Below are 16,176 nucleotides of genomic sequence, written 5' to 3' on the forward strand. Positions count from 1 at the left end.
AAAGAGCAACAGGTTTTCTTCCATAAGAGATTGATTTTAAATCCACTGGGCTGATGAAAGGGTGGAAAACGCTAATTTTTTTTGTTCTATTCTACGATTAATTGTAATTTATGCTACAAAGCTGCAGCATCCCTTTTGTTGTTAGCCCTGAATCAATAAAAGAATGATGTTCTCGACTCTCCACTTGCCCTCTCTGTCACGATATGAATCCTGGCTATGTTGTCAGGCACCCAAGCGAAAGTCCAGTTACCGGACTGGATGATCTGATAATGGCATTAGCTCCTCACAGAGATCACCAGGATCAATACAGATGAGGGCTGCATTCAGTCTCATCTAGTACATCCTTCCATGGAAGCCCACAGGTTCCCCCATCACAGCACCCATTTTTTTCCCAAAGCTACCCATTCTCAAACATGCAGGCAATGTTATCTATTGAACAGAGAATGCTATTGATAAAGAACTGCAAACAAATATATGTGGTCAAGCAATTGTGTTGACAAGCTGGTCTCAGTCCACCTGTCACAACTTTGTTTTTGGCTCATTTACGCTCTTTCCTGTCCCGTATTCTAATCCCTGTTGTTTACCTTCTTTTGGACTCTTGGTGCCAGGACCCCACTTCAACCCTGGCTTGTGTCTTCAGTATTCAGTCTCCGCCCTCTCTTGTCAGAAAGGACAGCGGTAGAGCTTGAACTGTAGACATCCTCACAAGCTGCTCTTGGTACCTTTCGCCAGTGGCCAAGAAGCAAAGACATTTTGCAGAGCTAAATTACTCCCCTGCCTCCCACCTCTTGACCAGTAGATTCCGACACTTCACATCTTCCAAAAAAAATGATCAAAATGACTTGAAACAAGCACAGAGAGGGAAGTCCAAAATGAGAGACTTACCAAAAACCAAACTGTAAGCCACTTGGTGAATGTACAACATCCTTTCTCCAATGACTAAGCAGGCTGGAGGTGCAAGATCTATAAACAACAAGATGCTGGATCGCCACCCCTTTCCTGCGTAGGGACAAAAACTATCCCAGCATAAGCAGACATTGGAAAAACTTCCCAACGGGGCCAGGATCCAAAGCATTCACTGGATAGACTTTCTGCTTTTGAGTCTTTGAAATGCAACCAAACTGAGCCTAAGAGAAAGGGATACTGCAGCTTGATACTTGTGTTTAAGTCATATGATTTGCACTTTTTTCAGGATTTCAAGACATTTTGTTTTCTCGGCAATGTCCTTTTTAAAAAAAACACTGACCCGGAGAATTAGTCGTTAGGATTGTGTACCTGATCTGGACCTGGTGTTAGGAAATCTGCCACATGTGCAACAAGTCACCATTTCTTGTTCTTTTTTCTTTTTCTCGTATTGGTTCTCTATTCAGAAAAGGAAGTCAAGTTCCAGTGTTCAATTAATGGTGAGGACACTTTTGAAATTTCAAATTCACTTCACATTAATCTTATTTATTCTCTCCCCTCCCACCCCCCCTCCCCCCCGCCACTTCTTCTCTGCCAGGAGGTGACAGAGTCATCTGTGTGTGTTTACGACTTTTCATTACTTAAATCCCCATCGGAATAGAAAGTACTGAAGTCTGTGCATGTTGACAGCAGTTAGAGAGCCTCCTTGGTAAATAGCACTGAACTGTGATCTAACACCTCCTTCCCTTCTCTCTCTTGCTTTCTTCTCCTTCTCCATTTGCTTCTACTTGCAAGGTTCAAAATGTACTTTCTGGATCACCACAGCACTTGGTGGCAGAATTAGAACCTCACTAGTTAGATAATTCAACTGATTGCAAGTAACAAAAGCAGCAGCCAAGTGATTAGATCGGATTTTCTGCATCCTGATTACACTGTGTTTATGTATTAACATTTGATTTTATTTTTGGAATTTTGTTGCTGTCGATGAATAGGAAATAACTGTAAGCAGGAGAGAATTATCAAAGCATTCTCGACGAATGTGGCATATGATGAGGATTGTTGCATAAAATTACGCTCCACTTTTTAAAGGTGATGTACAAGGATTTAGATAACCTGAAGTCATGAGCAATTGCAGAGCCATAACCCAGCCCCCTAAAATATCACAAAAATGCATTATAAATTTGTTAAACATTCACAGAGTTGCCAAAAAATGTCCCTCCCCATTAAATCATAAAAAGAAAAAGACTTGCATTTATATAGTGGCTTTCACTACCTCAGCGTCCCAAAGCGCTTTATAGCCAGTGCAGTACTTTTGACGTGTAGTCACTGTTGTAATGTAGGAAACACGGCAGCCAATTTGCGCACAGCAAGGTCCCACAATGTGATAATGACCAGATGATCTGTTTTAGTGATGTTGGCTGAGGGATAAATATTGGCCAGGACATCGGGGAGAACTCCCTGCTCTCTTGAATAGTGCTGTGAGACCTTTAATATCCGCCTGAACAGGCAGACGGAACATCCGTTTTTCATGTCTCATCCAATAATGTGCAGCACTCCTTCCTCGATTATGTGCTCAAGACATGGAGTGGGGCTCGAACCCACAGCCTTCTGAGCTGGAGGCAATTGAGTCAAGCTGAAGTAATGTGAATCACAGATGATCATTTTGCAAGATGCTGGTATTCCTATAAGGAGATGCAGCCCTGGCTCCAATCTCTGACTCAACTGTTAACTAATGTGGATCATCTTGCCACAAAACAGTGATTTCTTATTAAGACATACCTCTGCCTAAAAGAAGCAAATCTAATGTTAATGATGAAGTGACTGTGTGTATATTAAGCACATCAGTAACTAAAATGCACACCTTGTTACTCGTTATTGCTTTAATAGGTAGTAGTGATGGATGTGATGCGATACAGTGTAGCTATTCATCATTGAGGAGAGAGATGTTCTTTAGCACTGTTTAACTCTTAAGGGCAGACTGTGCTATCAAGGGACCAGAGATAGAACCATATACAACAAGCATTCAGTGATTTATCACTTAATGTTTGAGCATTACAATGAAATGATCCTAGTTACCAAAGCCCACTGGATTTCTGTACCTCATTTCCAGTATCTCAGAGCAGTAACTATGGCAATGTTGAGATAATGTGCAGTCATTCAGGTTGGTCGATGTGAATTTTAATACAATCTCTGATACTGAAGATATGGTTTGATGGGCTGGAATATTTCTGCTCAAACTGTTTGTAGAGTGATATCATAGGAACATAGGAACAGGAGTAGGCCATTCAGCCCCTCGTGCCTGCTCCGCCATTTGATAAGATTAATTCCTGATCTGTGATCTAACTCCATATACTCGCCTTTGGCCCATATCCCTTAATACCTTTGGTTGCCAAAAAGCTATCTATCTCAGATTTAAATTTAGCAATTAAGCTGGTATCAATTGAGCTAGTATCAATTGCCATTTGCGGAAGAGAGTTCCAAACTTCTACCACCCTTTGTGTGTAGAAATGTTTTCTAATTTCGCTCCTGAAAGGTCTGGCTCTAGTTTTTAGACTGTGCCCCCTACTCCTAGAATTCCCAACCAGCGGAAATAGTTTCTCTCTATCCACCCTATCCGGTCCCCTTAATATCTTATAAACTTCGATCAGATCACCCCTTAACCTTCGCAAAGCCAGAGAATACAACCCCAATTTGTGTAATCTCTCATCGTAACTTAACCCTTGAAGTCCGGGTATCATTCTAGTAAACCTACGCTGCACTCCCTCCAAAGCCAGTATGTCCTTCCGAAGGTGCGGTGCCCAGAACTGCTCACGGTACTCCAGGTGCGGTCTAACCAGGGTTTTGTATAGCTGCAGCATAACTTCTGCCCCCTTGTACTCTTGTCCTCTAGATATAAAGGCCAGCATTCCATTAGCCTTATTGATTATTTTCTGCACCTGTTCATGACACTTCAATGATCTATGTACCTGTACCCCGAGGTCCCTTTGGACATCCACTGTTTTTAACTTTTTACCATTTAGAAAGTACCCTGTTCTATCCTTCTTTGATCCAAAGTGGATAACCTCACATTTGTCTACATTGAATTCCATTTGCCACAGTTTTGCCCATTCACCTAATCTATCAATATCGCTTTGTAATTTTATTATATATCAAACAACTTAAAAGCTACACTCTACTCTGCAATACAATTTAGTACTTTTTTGAACTTTTACTCCCTATCCCACCCCACCCCAAAAATACAAGACCAATAAGTTCAGGCTACCCGATCAGTTCCTTTCTGAAACAAAGATTTTAATGTTTCGATCCCTTTAGTAAGGGTATTACGGGTTACGGAGCTAAGGCGGGTAGATGGAGTTAAGATACAGATCAGTCATGATCAACTGAATGGGGGAACAGGCTCGAGTGACCTACTGCTGTTCCTATGTTCCTTCTTCTGCGGACTGATGCGTGGATTCTCTGGGCCTCCCGCCTCTCCCCCCCCCCCCCCCCCCCCCACTGCCCCCTATTCCCAGAGCGTCCCTCGTTGTTGAGCAAATTTTATTTTATCTTTCATGGAGACACCTCAGCAATCATCATTGTTGTAGGGTTCCACCAGGCTTAAAGAGTAGAAGTGACCGGGGTGACTTGAGCTTGTCTGTTGAAAGATGGGAAGCTGACGGGGGCTAAGAGTTGCACAGTTTTGTGGTCCTGGGAGATCGTGAAATGAGAGGGGAGATCATGAAATGAGAGCAGAGATAAGTCCCGATTCCAACACTGCAAGAGTGCAGGGAGATGAAAGAGCTCGACGAGTAGTGTACCATCGGGTACGGTAGCATAGTGGTTATGTTACTGGACTAGTAATCCAGAGGCCTGGACTGATATTCTGGAGTCATGAGTTCAAATCCTGCCATGGCAGCTGGGGAATTTAAATTCAATTAATTAAATAAAATCTGGAATTAAAAAAACTAGTGTCAGTAATGGTGGCCATGAAACTACCAGATTGTCGTAAAAACCCATCTGGTTCACTCATCCCCTTCAGGGAAGGAAACCTGCTGTCTTTACCTGGTCTGGCCTATACGTGACTCCAGACCCACAGCAATGTGGTTAATTCTTAATCGCCCTCTGAAATGGCCCAGCAAGCCACTCAGTTGTTCAAGAAGGTGGCTCACCACCACCTTCTCAAGGGCAATTAGGGATGGGCAATAAATGCTGGCCTTGCCAGCAATGCCCACATCCCATGAACGAATAAAAAAAAGGTCCTTCTCACCTTTACCACACTGAATGACAAATGTATTTACAAAGCGGGCTGCTGTATTAAACATTTACACATGTCTTTGTTTGATAGCTTCCTTTTGAGGCTATATTTTATTTCCACAACTCATTCAGATCCAGAATAAACTAAGGTGGTTCCCTTCCAATAATTTAAATCAGTGACTAAGAATGACCGCAAGACTACTGGTGGGAGACACAAGTCTTGCAGCAATCCAGGCAGCTTCAAATGCAGCCTGCTAGATAATTAGAAACAAGTACAATTATCCACTCTAAAATTGTACTACAGTTTGTGCAATAAGATGAGGATTTTTTAATAGAAACAATGGTTTGTACCAATGAGCAGCAATTAAGAGATCGATTTTAGATGTTCCTTGACCACTGGATGGAAAATCCTGGTGTGCTTTCCTGCAGTGTCTGCCCTAACCCCAACTCAGAAGTCTACTTTCAACCCGTGCTGTGGTAGTGATGGCAGCTGCCAGGTGGCCTGGAGCCTTGACTTCAGTGGAGCACCCTGACTAATAAAGGACATTTGGAGGCAAGGCAGAATCGAAGCTCCCAGGCCTCTCGCAGTGCTGCTCTGCACAACCCAGATCAGAGCTGCACTGGAATAACCAGGGCCACTCGGCCTCTGACTTCTCTTCCTCCCTCCCCATATGCAAGCAATCCAACCTTTGCTCAGTGCCCGCCACTGACTTTTGACCGATAAAGGGAAGCTCAACAAATGAGCAACGCTGCCTCCTCCTCCCTGCTACGTCACCTGAGGGCTGAACGAGCCTTTAGGCATGTAAAGTTAAATTGGATATTGCACAGTGTAGAGAAAATGGCAGCTTCTGTCCTTGTAGCTGCTGTAATGAAACTATGTTTTGAAGCCGGCGATACTTTTTTGATGAACTAGATTGGTGATTATTTTGTTAGAGCACTTCAGTGATTCTAAATTTAATGTTCGGTGCATGTGAAAACATTGCAGAATGGCTGAAGGTGTTTTTGAAAGAGAAAGAAGCATAAAGGTTTTGGGTTGGACCCTTGACAGGGTCCCACCTGAAACAGGAACCATTCCTTCTTCCTTCACTTGCCAAATGACCCTGGCGTGTCTTTTCAACATTTTCAGTTACTTTCAGCTTTCACAATTGTTCTTTTTATTTCTGCAGAGAAGAAAAATTTTTGTGTGTAGACCCATACACCCACTCCGTGATAAAAATACAGATTCCGACACACTGAAAATCTTTTGTGTGTTTATGTAACATCATTGGATAATGAGCTGAAGCTTGTGCAGAGAACTATCCTGCTTGTACTTCTAGGCAGGCGAGTTTGTGGTAATTCTGTGGACAAGTAGCTACGTAAAAACAAAAGCTTGAAGTGATGTTTAATTACTATCGTGCGGTTAGGGAAATCAAGTTTATCATTCAGCAGCACAAACTGGGCTCATTCTCGGGACCTCACCATGGTTAGCAATTATCTTTGGTTGACTGGCCCGTTTCTGAGAATATAGTTTTGTTTAGTGTAGAACACACGCAACTCAAGGCAGGAGTAGGCTCAGTACTTCCATTTTTCTAGTCATAAGTTCAGTGCTTTACAAAGTCCTGAGCTGTGCTCTTTTTTTAAAAAAAACCAAAAGCTGAGCCTAACCTGACTGGCCATTTCAGACCTGGATTGAATTTGGAAACATCTGCATCCATCTCACGCCCACTTCTGATCCGGATGGAAAATCCTGTTGTCCGTTCCTGCCCAGCCTCCAACTCAAAATGTCTCCTTTTAAGAGGCCTGGAGCCCTGACTTCATTGCAGCTCCCCTGACAAATAAAGGACCCATGGAGGGAAGGCAGTATAAATCAAATATTAAATGCCACGTTTAGTCAGAGTCTACAAATTGATGCAACTTCCTCTTTGGAACCAAAAGGTCAGTGGCTTGTTGCTGATTGATGTGGCTTTTAATAATCTGGAACCCATCATAAATATGACAAGGCCTCGGCCCAGCTCATAGAGCAGGAAGATCTACAGTCGGAGCATTTCCAATTGAATCTGAAGGGACTTATTAATGAAGCTTTTTGACAATCAAAGTATTTACCCCCAGTGGGCAGTGTCGAGTAGAATGGAACGGACACTGGCACTCGGTGCCAGGATCTGGCTGCAGGAACTTTGAATGGGGGCTTCTTGTCTACATTTTGGGGGAAAACTGATCAAAGCAGCAAGATTTTAACTAAAAAAAATCTATTGTTTGTTCATTTAAGATTTTTTGTTGGGTGACTTCAGATCATCCTGGTTCTTGTTTTTGATACTAGTCCCAAATGCTAAAAGTGAGTTTTTTTATTTAGAGATATATATACAATATATAAACCACTACTGTGGGTACTGTGTGGATACAGAAAACAAAAGAACATCCTGATATTCTATGTTACATCGTCCAAGAGATTGTGTTGTGCGGCTTTGTTAAATCACTACTGTTCATTTAGATGCAATCTGTAGGAGTTGGCAACAGTGACTCGTCCAACTCGGCTAATGGGGGATTGAGAAACGGTGCTGGAAATGGTGTGTCACTGACTTTTGATGTTCGTAATTCTTACTTCTGCTTTTCTAGAGAGATTGAACTGTCTGGCGTGCCGTACTTTGACTGTGCTGCTCGTGGAACTCTGTGTGATTTGCAGTGGAGAAACAGAGCTCTCAATATGTGGTGAAACAAGTCCCACATTAACAGCTCATTTTTTGTGACCGGCACCGGTCATCAGTTTGATTTTTACACCGCTGTTAAACTACGCTAAAAGAGTTTTTAAAAAGTGCTTGACCCCTCTCGCTAAAAATTGTGCCCCCTGTTCTTTGAGGCTCGCACAGAAACAAAGCCAGCCGAATTCAAACAACTAATGCTGCCATTGGTCAAGTCACCGTTAGCAGCTCAACATCTGGCAAACATCTGAACAGGCTGCACCCCAGACAGTTCAATATCTGCTGGCTCAGCTTGATCTACTGTCCCCGGGGCGGGGCTAGGAGGTGAAAAGTGGACGTGATATAAACCTAAACCCTCTGTTGTTTTCTGCACAGCCTCAGACAAACAGCACCAAAAACAACGTAGTAACCAGTCCCAAAGGAAACATTCCCTGCCCTGCACTGGTATTGGCTCTCTTTTTCTTATAGCATCTTCTTTCAGGGGCACTGGTGAAGCATGGCTGGATCTTTAATTAACTTGGTTTTGCCACCGAATTTGAAGATTTGAGGGCTTTCTAATGTCCTTCTACAAGTTTATTCAAAGTGTTTTTTCCATCGTCCCTCCTAATATAATTCTATGAATTGCCCGAGGTGAAACCTTTCTCAAGCTTGGCAAAATGCAGGACTCCCAAGACAGTTTCCATTTAATAAATGGATTGACTTACAGAAACTTGGACTGCACTGTAGTGAACTCCAAATAAGTTTGGTGATCATTTTTTTTCCAATGGCTAGCTTAAACTGAGTATCTCAATAGTGAACGTTTTACGTCGTGCACATTCACATTGATTATTAAAATAGATTCAGCTCCCACTTTCGAGGGAACGGGTGAAAGCCATGTTTCACGAGTATCTCCAGTCTTAGTTTGTCTTGTTATATCTTGTACTGGCTTTTCTCTTGGCTAATGACTGTGATCTGATTCAGCAGCTCATAACGGAGTGTCAGTAGGGAGGGGCGCTTAGTGACAATTCTCATCAGGAATTAAGCTTTTTTTCAAAAAAAAATTCTGATCACAATTCTGATTTTTTTTTGAGGGGAGAGAAGATTAATAAAATTCCAAGGTAAGTCGGAGGAATGTATTTTGTGTATCTCCTTGTGGTTGGTTGGGGTGCAAGGAGCCCGAGTGTCTTTTGCTTGGCTCAGTCTCTTGATCTGTGAAAGGAGGCTAGTAAAAAGAGCTAAAGCCAATGCAAAAAGAGAAAAAATTGAGATGACCCCACAAAAATAAAAATATATATGCGCAAAACTGGAGCGCAGATGAAACCTGTCTTGCCTACAGACGTTTAAAGCCTACTGACACTCCGAAGCTTACACTTGGCAGCGTTTTTACTTGGCTAGTGTCTAATGCATACTGACGTTTTGGTCCTCCAAGGGTTTTTTCCAGCTTTTGGCACAGCAGCAAGTTTGAACTGTTCACTAACTTTATTTGGAAACTATTACCAAGACTTGGCCCAAACGTTTAGATGTTTAGTATCTCAAGGGGGGTTGAGGCATCTAACAGCAGCACTCTCACTCATTTATCAGAACTCTGCTTTGTTAATAAATATACTTTGGTAACCAGCACTGACTGGACAACACAAGAACTCGTTAGGTACAGAAATGGTCATTGTAGATTGAGGGTACGGTAATGTAAAGGTTATGTTACTGGACTAATAATACAGAGGACATAAGTTCAAATGGTAGTTGGAGAGTTTGAATTCAGTTGAAGAGAAAATCTAGAAATAAAAAGCTGATATAGTAAAAGTGACCGTGAAGCTGTCGGATTGTTGTAAAAACCCAACTGATTCACTCGTGTCCTTTTAGGGAAGGAAACCTGCCGTCCTTATCCAGTCTGGCCTATGTGTGACTCCAGTCCCACACCAACGTGGTTAACTCTTAACTGCCCCCTGAAATAGCCTAGCAAGTCACTCCATTCCATCAAACCACTAGATCCTCATGCTTATAGATAGTCCTGAAGCTCAAGAGATATCGCAGCTATTTATGTTGTTAGATTAACTGGTAGGTTCCATACTTTGAATGTAATTTTGTCGTCACTCCCCCACCCCCGTCAATTTGGAAGGGTTGCTTCAGGTCATGCAGTAATCGGAGTCGGGATAGGGGCCTGGCGATCTTTCAGATCTCCTGCCAACCTCACTCCCAGCTGTCAATGGCACAACTCTGCTGCTGCATTTCACCTGCCCCCCCCCCCCCCCCCAGCTCCGGAAAAGTACCTGATCATTCTGAGTGCACCCCCCTCCAGTTCCCAATCAGTGCCAGAATATTATGGGTTGTTGTCCCCCACGTGGCATTTAATGTCTGGAGCCCGAATATTTAATCCAACAATGACGAGGTTTCCATTATCATTTCTTGTTCATGGCGGAATTGGAGAATAACTAGCTTTTTTTGCCTTTCTAATACATAGCGTTAATTTAAATTAAAATATTATGCCTCACCTAATTTCTAACTCCTCACATTGAGCCAATTGAGCCACAGGTTAAATGTATTAGTGTAGTATATGGCCATGTACACATATACCGCCGCCCCCCTCCCCTTATCCATTTAGCTCCCGTGATTGGGGGAGACTGACCAGATCCATGCCATGACTGCTTAATTGCTTCAGTAAGTAAATCTGTTTTCATGTGACTAGATGCCAGTATTCTCCTGTTTACAGCACTTGGCCTTAAATCACCCTCGATGTGAATGTATTCACTGTTAATGTAATCCAGTTTGTGACACTTAAAATAGTACCGATATATAATTGCCTTTCTGGAGTGTCTCACTTTTTTGGCATTCTTCATTCATGAGGCTTGTTATTCCCAATTTTTTCCTGATACATTTCACCCCTTCCCATCCCATTCACCAATCCCTGATGGAATATGGAGAGCTGAATGATCCCTGGTCTTCCTCACTGATGGGTAACCAACCTGCAGAGGGTGCCCATCACTGACCTGACTCACCCCTTCACCCGCCCCCAGTCTGATTTTTCCCTCCCTTCCACAGGGGAGTGGGGGAAAGCTCTCCACGTGGCTCTGAGCAGCTAAGTAAAGGCTCCGATATGAAACCATGCCAAAGCCTCGGTGCAGTGTGTTATCGAGCTGGATCCCTCTTCCAGTTAACACTCATTCTACATTGCTGATGTCGTTATACCATGTCTTCTCTCATGCTGACTTTCTCCGCAAAGAGAGTTAAGTGGACAGTCGTGCCAAAGCATGAGAACACAACTTAAGTGGGACTAATTGGGCAACCCGGTATTCAGAAGTGATTGTGGCAGTGATTAATCCCGCAGTCAGTCAGTCAGACAGACACTTAGCATTGGAGATAGTTTGGTGCTGTGTCCAGCTGAGCAGAGCCTTAGGTAAGAGATGTGAATGCACCCTCGTCCAATTTTTTTTTCTCTCTCTTCCCCTCTCTCCCCTCCCACCCTATTTTCCCCAACTTTAGCTCACGATAAACTGCACGTTAACTAAGCTTTCAACGGTTAAATAAATTCATTGATCTGTTTGCCATTGAAGATTTTTCATAAAAAGTCGTTAGTTATCCAATTTTTGTTTGCCTCTGTAAAGGACAAGGTTATCAAATACCAGTGTCAGCATTTGGGTGTCTCTTAGGCAAGAAAACCTGTAACTAAGACCCTAACAAGCCAGTAGGGAAGCTAGCTGAGGATTTGAACTTTGAGAGTGGATTTTCTCAGATTCTAACTGCTTCATCCTGCGTTAATCTGGAGTAAACTAAATATACAATGGTAGCAAAAGAAAATTCTCTTAATAAAACTACAAATTCTATCTCAATACAATTCCATCAATGTTAACTGGGTATAAAGTGCAGCCTCAGTAAAGGGACCTTACCAGACGAGTCTCAGGAGAGTCCATTAACATGGATTTTCATTGTTACCTCTTGCAATTCAGTCAATGTTTATAAGTGAAAAAAATATCATGTATAATTGTAAGAAATGTAATTCATAATAAAGGTGCCACTTACATGCTGTTTGAAACAACTGCTGATGCCAAAGAACATTTGGTGTCTAGAAGTACAGGTCACTGAGCATTAAGTGACATACATATGGAAGTAAGTGTAGGTTATTTTTTTTTAACCAACATTATCCATAATCTTTCCAATTGAGTACCGAGGGGTCAGCTTTCCCCCTTCTCCCTAGGCAAATTGATGTATGTCGTTAAAAACTGGTTTCATTCGGGCAAGTCAAAGCTAGAAGAATTTCTGAGTTCTGAGCTCCCGTTTGTTCTCTGCTGTGGGGAGAGCTGCATTCTTATGCTGCAATTTTACAAATGGACCCAGCAGCATGACAAAGTCATTCCATTCAAAACATGATTGCAATCCTCTCATCTTTTATCCATTTCCAGCCACTCAGACTATTTATTTTTAGTATAATTCTCCAGGAGCAATGGGTCAGGTTTTTTTTCTTCTCTCTGCTTGTTGCTTTTTTTCCCCTGACTGTCTCTGTCTCTCTGTTTAGTTTTTTGTTTTTTAACCCTCTTTCTCCTCACTAAAATTTCCTTTTCTACATCTGCTTTCACTTTCTTTAGGAGCCACAAACTACTGTCATCCATAATCCTGTGGATGGGATAAAGGTACCATCTGTCTGTGCTGTAGTCTTTCCCATCTTTGAAATCTCCCTTTGTCACTTTCTGTTGTGGAAAATGTGCCCCGTTAATAAGCAAAAGTTGCAAGGCTCTGATTACTGTCTCTGAGTAACAAAGGATTGAGGATCAACTGCAAGGTACTGGGCAGACAAATAAATAGGGAGACTGAAGACCATAGTTGAGTCCTTTCATCAGTCCTCGGTCCTAGTCCTCTGGTACAGTGCAGGTTTGACTCTCATAACAATCTGATTATAGTTTACACTATCTTGTCGCTCTCAGAGGTGGTTGTCCAGTGTCCCTTGGTTGTCATATGCTATGGCATCTTTAGTCTGCACTCACACCTCAACCTGAGATTGGAAGTACAACAGATGGCCATTTAGATGGCTCTGATTTTTAGTCAAATACATTCTCATTTTAGTCAAATAACTGTCAATAACAAGGATAAGGGAAGGCTAAATCCTGATTGGAATGACATGAAATCAAAGCTTTGCAATGCTGAAGTTCTTGCATTCTGCTGTAATTGTAAAGTAAGGAAGAGTTTTGTTCGTGGGTCTAAATCATGAACATAGTTACCCCACCCGCAGTCAGCTGACAGCACCTTTTTGCCTCATTTGATTTCAGATTAAGATACATTTGTGTGTTTTGAGTTGTAATTACAGTCACAAAGAAATGACTTAATTCCCCAGTTACAACAAAGGTTGGCTTTTTACTGGGACCCTTTGTGAGGTTGAAGGCTGTCGTGCAACTGCACAATGCTAGGATTTGAGAGACGACTTATGTTTCAGTAGTTTGTATAATCTCCATTGCATTGTACAGGGGAAGTCTCCCAAAAAACAGTCCCTTTCAATTCTCCAATGGGCCCATTTGGCGAAACAACCAGGCAGCAGCACCAACTTTTGAAACAAGCACTTTCATATCCAACTGATACTGAAGTTTGCATTTTACATCTCTCATAACCACATTGCTTGTCAGATCAATGGGAGTATTTTGTTGTTGCTGATTAGCTGAGCCTAACAGTTGGAAATCATCTAATGATCACTGCTTTTATGAAAATGAGCCATTTACGCATCCACATCTATTCGACTGAGTCTCTACATCTGAAATGATGGGGAATATATTGGGTCTTAAGACACATACCAGCTGAGTTGGAGGTATACTAATCCCTAAGCAACCAGCGAGTTCAAGCAATAGTTGGTAGGAGTTGTCAGATCAAACAGAAATAGAGAGGGTTACCAATTGATTGGGGATTATTTTGCAATAGTCCCAATCAACTGAAAGGTTAGTTTAAATGCTCATCACACAAATCAGGTAGCCTGCTTAAATTTACATCTCAGCATCATCCCCCTCCCCCACCCTTCTCGCAATCTTTTCCCCAAAGAGTGTGGAGCAATATTCTTGAGGTTTTAAATCGCACGATTCTCTTCTATCAGAGGAACTTACAGTGACCGGCTGGCACACCTTGGCAGGGGCAACAGTTGTATTCAACATGGCTCCCAACCGCGAGAGCTTCTTTTGAAGTATTTGAACAGTGGGATCTTCAGATAATGTAGGGTTCGAGCTCTTTGAAATGATCAGTGCCAGGGACCACATGGCACACTGACAACCTGAACATGCATTTGGATCCTGTCAGCCATCTTGCTCACAGGGCAAATGCCTTGTTTGCAAGCCTGAAATTCACTGATGATCTCCCTTTTTTTAAAAAAAAAATTCAAAATTAAAATTATTTGTCGACAGTAAATAAGATCTTTGTGTAAAAAAAACTGCATGGTTTAAATTCTAAACATTGGTTCCTTTATTCTTCTCTGCTTCATCATCACGCTTTCTCCTACCCTGTTTCGCTCAGTTCTTAAGCTTTGTGATTTTACATATCTGCTTTCTTTGCTTTTTCTGCACCAAGTTCAGTATTAGTACCGTTGATTCAGAGTTCAAGCGGTGAGTACATGGAGTATTGCGAGTAATACCTTTTCTATTTTGTTTGCAGGAGTCTTCAGACAGCAGTAACACAACTATTGAAGATGAAGATGTTAAAGGTAAGCAACACATTGAGAGCAGTTTTTAAAGCGTGCCATTGCAGGGCTGGAAGGTACACCAGGGCAAGTTGCATTTGTTCTCGTAGTCTGAGCTTTACAATCCATGACTATCAAAGGCTCAAACTGAAGTGACCTCATTCGAGTTTTGTTTTCCATTTCACTCTCCACCTGATCATGCCAGGTCCAGTATACTGGTATAACCGGGGGCTGTAAAGAGACTGACCAGAAACACAGCTTTCCTCTCTTGGCAGCTCCCATCAGAGTCAGACATGACTATTGTTTTGAGTTCAGGGAATGAATCAGGATGAACAAACAGCAAAGTACTTTAGATGATGAAAATCTGAAACAGTAAATGCTGGAATCACTCAGCAGGTCAGGCAGTATCTGTGGAGAGGGAAACAGAGCTAACGTTTCTGGTGTGGACATGTCAACAGAACTGGAAGAAGTTTGAGATGAAAAGCATTTAAAATGGAACAGAACATAGGGGAGGGAAAATAGCAAACAAACACAGACACACACACACAAAAAGAAATAGAATGACCTGTAAAGTGCTTATGTAGAGAACAGGAGACGGTCAAATGGTAGAACTGATATTAGTGTGAGGCAGTAGAGAGTATGTGAATAGCTGAAGATGTGGAGGGATATAGAAAGGGGAGCATGAGAAAATGGCTCCAGCAGCCCCGGAGCCTGATAGATCAACACCAAGGGTGCAGACCACCTCGCCAGCACGGTGTTCCAAGGGGTGGGGGGGGGGGGTTTCCCTGCTCCTTACCCCGCCCCTCAATCCCCAGAAATGCCAGCACACTCATCCCACAGTGCAGCACTTCCTGCCAGAGAGAAAATGGGAGCTACAATCAAGATGTGACGTTGTTAAAGTTAATATTGCGGTCAGAGGGCTGTAAAATGGCAGGAGATGACCGGTCAATTGCGGAGGCTGGTGGGGTGGAAGATGAAGATAAGGGGCCCCTATCACAGTTCTGGAGGGGGAGGGGTGAGGGCAGAAGCATGGGAAATAGGATAGACTACCATGTGGTGGAGAAAAGAGGACATTTTGGAAGTTCTGGTGTCGTAGGTAGCATCATCACAGCAGCTGAAATAGAGCCGGAGAAACTGGAAGGAGAGTGGAGTCCTTACAGGAAGCGGGATGGGAAGAAGTATAATCCAGGTCGTCGGTAAGGATATAGAGCAATGTCGGGTAAATGGAGCTAAGGTACAGATCAGCCATGATCTAATAAAATGGTGGAAAAGGCTCGAGGGGCTGAATGGCCTACTCCTGTTTCTGTGTTCCTTTGTAGACTGTGTGTGTGTGTATTATGCTCCTTTCAACCAAGGTTTCACTGTAGTTGCTCATCCCATTGATCCGTCTTGCTGTAATAAGTTGACATTAATTATGTTTCAGTTAATTGGGCTGCAAATTTAAAATCATCTAAAATTAATTGTACCCTGCAAAAAGTTGAAAGTAAATATGATGGAGAAAAGAATGGGTATGTAGACATGTGGAAAGGACTAGACAGACTGGATGCAGGGAGGATGTTTCCCCTGGCTGGGGGGGGTCCAGAACGAGGGGTCACAGTCTCAGGATACAGGGTAGGACATTTAGGACTGAGATGAGGAGAAATTTCTTCACTCAGAGGGTGGTGAACCTGTGGAATTCTCTACCACAGAAGGCTGTGGAGGCCAAGTCACTGAATATATTTAAGAAGGAGAGAGATAGATTTTGAG

General features: G+C 42.6%; 1 protein-coding gene across 39 annotated transcripts in view; it reads left to right on the forward strand.

Moving 5' to 3' along the window:
• LOC137335779 (calcium/calmodulin-dependent protein kinase type II subunit beta) overlaps nucleotides 1-16,176 on the forward strand; it is a 233,461-nt gene that overhangs the window by 176,942 nt on the left and 40,343 nt on the right. For 11 of the 39 annotated variants that reach the window (XM_068001138.1, XM_068001148.1, XM_068001155.1 and 8 more), the window contains 4 exons: nucleotides 1,371-1,403; nucleotides 8,187-8,255; nucleotides 12,368-12,412; nucleotides 14,406-14,454. In XM_068001138.1, the coding sequence (XP_067857239.1) occupies nucleotides 1,371-1,403; nucleotides 8,187-8,255; nucleotides 12,368-12,412; nucleotides 14,406-14,454 (196 nt within the window). The remainder of the gene's footprint in view (nucleotides 1-1,370; nucleotides 1,404-8,186; nucleotides 8,256-12,367; nucleotides 12,413-14,405; nucleotides 14,455-16,176) is intronic. The other 28 variants (XM_068001140.1, XM_068001159.1, XM_068001146.1 and 25 more) reach the window with 6 other exon arrangements.

The sequence above is a fragment of the Heptranchias perlo genome, chromosome 20, assembly GCF_035084215.1.
Source record: "Heptranchias perlo isolate sHepPer1 chromosome 20, sHepPer1.hap1, whole genome shotgun sequence".
NCBI classification, from domain to species: Eukaryota; Metazoa; Chordata; class Chondrichthyes; order Hexanchiformes; family Hexanchidae; genus Heptranchias; species Heptranchias perlo.